Source organism: Ruditapes philippinarum, unplaced genomic scaffold (genome assembly GCF_026571515.1).
Source record: "Ruditapes philippinarum isolate M1 unplaced genomic scaffold, ASM2657151v2 ctg15436_1_1_1_1, whole genome shotgun sequence".
Taxonomy (NCBI): domain Eukaryota; kingdom Metazoa; phylum Mollusca; class Bivalvia; order Venerida; family Veneridae; genus Ruditapes; species Ruditapes philippinarum.
Window position 1 is genome coordinate 14,861 of NW_026864839.1, and position 4,340 is coordinate 19,200.

General features: G+C 35.8%; 1 protein-coding gene across 1 annotated transcript; it reads left to right on the forward strand.

Moving 5' to 3' along the window:
• Positions 1–996: 996 nt before the first annotated feature.
• Positions 997–3,671, forward strand: LOC132726998 (piggyBac transposable element-derived protein 4-like). Its single transcript, XM_060712408.1, has 2 exons — positions 997–2,309; positions 2,627–3,671. The coding sequence occupies exons 1-2, from the start codon at positions 1,257–1,259 to the stop codon at positions 3,326–3,328; spliced, it is 1,755 nt and encodes a 584-aa protein (XP_060568391.1). The 5' UTR covers positions 997–1,256; the 3' UTR covers positions 3,329–3,671.
• The last annotated feature ends 669 nt before the right edge of the window (positions 3,672–4,340 follow it).

The following is a 4,340-nucleotide window of genomic DNA, read 5'->3' on the forward strand; positions in this document are numbered from 1 at the left end:
AATACACTTTCTAAGTCAAAAAAGGGCCATAATTCTGTCAAAAACCTTGACAGAGTTATGTACTCTTGTCTGTAGATGGAGGTTATGATGGTGAACAAGTATGGTAAGTTTCAAAGCCATACTTGTAATACTTCTGAAATAAAGTGGGGTGGTACGAAAAACTTAACCAAGGTGTGACGCCAACGCCGACGCCGACGCCGACGCTGGGGCGAGTAGGATAGCTCCCCTTTTCATAGAAAAGTCGAGCTAAAAACAGTAAGTTTTAGTATACTGATCACCATTAAACAGGTATTGTTAGTGAACTGGAGTTCGTTTGACTTCTTCTAGCCAATTTTAAGAGTCTGAGTTAATATCGAACAGCCTTGTTTACTTCCAGCTATCCAGGGGTTCATTGAGATGCTTGGTATATCTTGATTAACTTACTGTATATTTAAATAGGACTTCATTGCACTCTCAGATTTTACAAGATTCATTTTAAACATGTCAACATAAATGCAATGCAATGTCAGGGTGAAATAACAATGGCCTCATTATTGATTTTGTTTCTGGTCAGAAGTTTGGTATGCTTTTCAGTTAAATGATGTAGAGTTCAGTTTTAAATAAACTTGATATTAAAGAAATGCCTATTACACATCTGGTGCAACAAATGGTTAGTATGACTTTCATGATTATTTCGTATTTCTAAATTCAATACTCAAATTAATAGTGGGAGAAGCAGGTTGCATAACAAGATATGCGGTTATTGAATAAGAATTGCTGTTTGTAAAATTTCAATTATCCTAACCTTTACATGTGATCCCCAACAATAAACTTTTAGAATCAGCAATCATTATTTCTCATATATTGTATATGTATTCAAGGTATTTACTGTGATGTACAAGAATCTAAGGCAATGGTAATATCTTAATTCATATCAAGATGCTCTGCAGAAACAGCCTTCAATGCAGAAGTAGCAAAGCTGAGAGACCTTGATGTCTACACTACACATGCTTCTGTTTTAAAGGTTTAACTCTTACCGTGCTAGTGGCGGGCCGATCCGCCGTCAGCACTTAAGTATTGTCTCGCGAATGGCGGAAAAATCCGCCCTGTGGGGTACCTCTTTACAATATGTTCTATTCTTAGTATAGTGGTTTTCCAATACACATGCGCAGTACGACTACTACCGGAAGGCTTAGATAAAATGGCAGCCTCCATGAAATAAGTTTATTGTCGCGTTTTGAGGCATTTTTGAACGATTTTTGGAGTTTGTTTCAATTATGTCGAACAATGAATTTAGAGACATTATTACGAGCGATAGTGATGACGAGGAATTCGAGGGATTTGACCCTATAGACGTAATAAATGCAGAATATGACGAAATAAATGATTTAGAAAACGTTGAGTTAGGGGATGAAGATCTTCGAGACATTTTAAATGAAATTGATCGTGAAGAAAGGGATGTGTTCTTCGAGGCATATGATCATGACTGGCTTCGTAATTTCAATGTAGATTCTGGACCAACTAATATTGATGACGAAAGTTCTCCCTACGAAATATTCAGTAAATTTGTGGACAATGAAGTTCTTGAATTGTTGGTTGAACAAACAAATTTATATTATGATCAGTATTTAGTAGCAAAAGGGGGAATTGAAAACTTACCTACATATTCACGGTTTCGATCATGGACACCTGTGGACATGCCCGAGATGAAAGTTTTTCTAGCCATCATATTGTACCAGGGATTAGTGAGACTTCCAAATTATGACATGTATTGGTCTACCAATGATCTAATTAACTTGAAAAGTATAACATCTTATATGACTAGAGACAGATTTTATAATATACTGTCATTTGTGCATGCTTGTGATAATTCTGCCGAGCCTCCACGTGACTCCCCAAACTATGATCCGGGTTATAAAATATCACGCCTGTCTTCCATGCTTGTAAACAAATGGAAACAGGCATATAAACCAAAACGTGAGGTTTCTATCGATGAAACTCTTGTGCCATATAAAGGGCGGACTAAATTACTCCAATATATACCTAACAAGCCCCACAAATGGGGTCTGAAAGTTTGGACATTAGCTGATGCAAAATCTGGCTATGTTTGGAATTGGATGTTATATACTGGGAAACACACACATGATCAACAGGCTAGAGGTGCTACCCATCAGATTGTTATGACATTGTGTGACCCACTACTAAATTTGGGACATCATGTATATTGTGACAATTATTTTACCAGCCCAGCCCTGTTTGAGGACTTGGCAGACAATCAAACGGGAGCATGTGGCACACTCCGAGTGAACAGAGTTGGGGTCCCGAGGGAGGTAATATCTAAAAAATGGACTTATATAGCATAATTCTTCTTTATATTTAATTACACAATGAAAAGTCTAAATCTTTTGCAAGATAAGTGGCAAAATGTGATCTATTTACATCTCTGTAAATTTTTAGCCGAAAATTTGCGTCCGAATTCATGTATACTTTGTGTTGAGAATATGCCTCTTATTTACACAACGGAAGTTAAATTTTGTATTTATTTGTCATTTTACAAGCACAGAAAAGTAAAACATTTGATAACCTATAAAAACAATGAATTTTATACAAAGAAAATAATATTTCTTGATTTTTTCTGTATTTTCAGGTCAAAACTGCCAAGCTGAACAAAGGTGACCCCCCACTAAATCACCGAGATGGTCGTAAACTATACATAACTTGGCATGACAAAAGACTAGTTCATGTCTTGTCAACAGTGCATAATGGATCCACTTTTACCAAACGAGTTAGATCAAGATTTCATGCAGACTATGTTCGGGAAGTTGATCATCCCAAATCCATTCAGCTATATACTCATTTTATGGGTGGGGTAGATCTTGCCGACCAACAAACCCAGTACTGTGTTACTTTACATAAGATGTTAAAATGGTGGAAGAAGCTGTTCTTGTGTAATTTACTTGAAGTGACAGTTGTTAATGCTAAAATCATTTACAAAGAACTGCCAATCAATGTGAATAAGCGTGTAAAATCTGAAAAATTCCATCTCGAAATCATCACAGGTTTGTTGGACGGGTATGATGTGCAGACCAGGCCATTCCGCCGCCCAGTATCTAATCCTCCAATGAGACTGGCAGGGAGACATTTTCCTAGGTTGAATCCTAAAATGATTGGTGGTGGTAGAAGGTCTAGTCCAGATTGTGAAGTGTGTAGTAATAGAACAGTCAAACGCCACCAAACCCAGTATTTTTGTGCAGAATGTGAAAAACCTATGTGCGCATACCCATGTTTTGAGCGCTATCACACCTTGAAAGACTATAAAATTAACTGTACTGCTGCTTTGCATAGTTAGACACAAGTTTATAGACATGTTTATGACTGTTTTGAGGTGTTTTAGAATAAAAAACAAAGGAGATATGTCTAGATTCCAAAAATTTGTGGTTTTATTTACAAAAAACTGACATTTTACCCCAAAAATTGTGCATTTGTTAACAGTTTGGTATTTGCTGAAAACTTTAATATATTGGACAGAGTATAATATATTGATAAATATAACAGATTATCATTTAACAAAGCTTTATTTTCAATCTAGTCATGCAAATCAAATGCATATGAAAATCATAAATGTTACAAATAATTACACAGTGTTCTGTTACACAACACATAATTGGTTACTTAGCGTGCTAAGAGTTAAACTTGGGACATCTGTGTTCTATGGGCTCATTTTTAGTTTATAGATATATAGAATTATTTCAACAAATATTAACTTCATTCAAATTTTTCAGAGATGGGTATACTGCTTTTAGCAATGTTTGCTGAACATCTCCATCAACACCACCAATGGTGTTGAACGATGCACAAGCTGTTAAAGGAAAAGTACCTGTAGGAAAGTGGATTTGGATGGACTTTGACATCACTGCTGACTGTATTGGTGAAAAGGTTCTTCCCAGAAATGCAGGCACAGTGAGTAAAATTTTAATATTTTAAGCTTAAATCTTTATCAGGCCATTTTGTCTGAATGCTCTTTTCAATTATACTACAAGGTATTGTTGAATGCAAATAATCCAGCCACATTACCTTAAGTCCATCTTATATGATCACCTGTGTACATGTCATTTCAAAATCTACCTAAGAAAATAAAGGTCTAATGTTACTCTGAGCCAGATCCCTGTAAGGTATTGTTTGTTACTGCATGAATAAATCTAGCATTACATTGGGCCTTGAACAAGATTTTTAAACCTCAGAAAATCTTGTTTGAATTCACAGTACCCAAAGCATAGACATTTGGTGAATCAGTTTGTTGATGGCCATGTCATTGATCTGTTAACATTTAACTGTTCCTAATGTTTTTGTGTTTTTTTTTG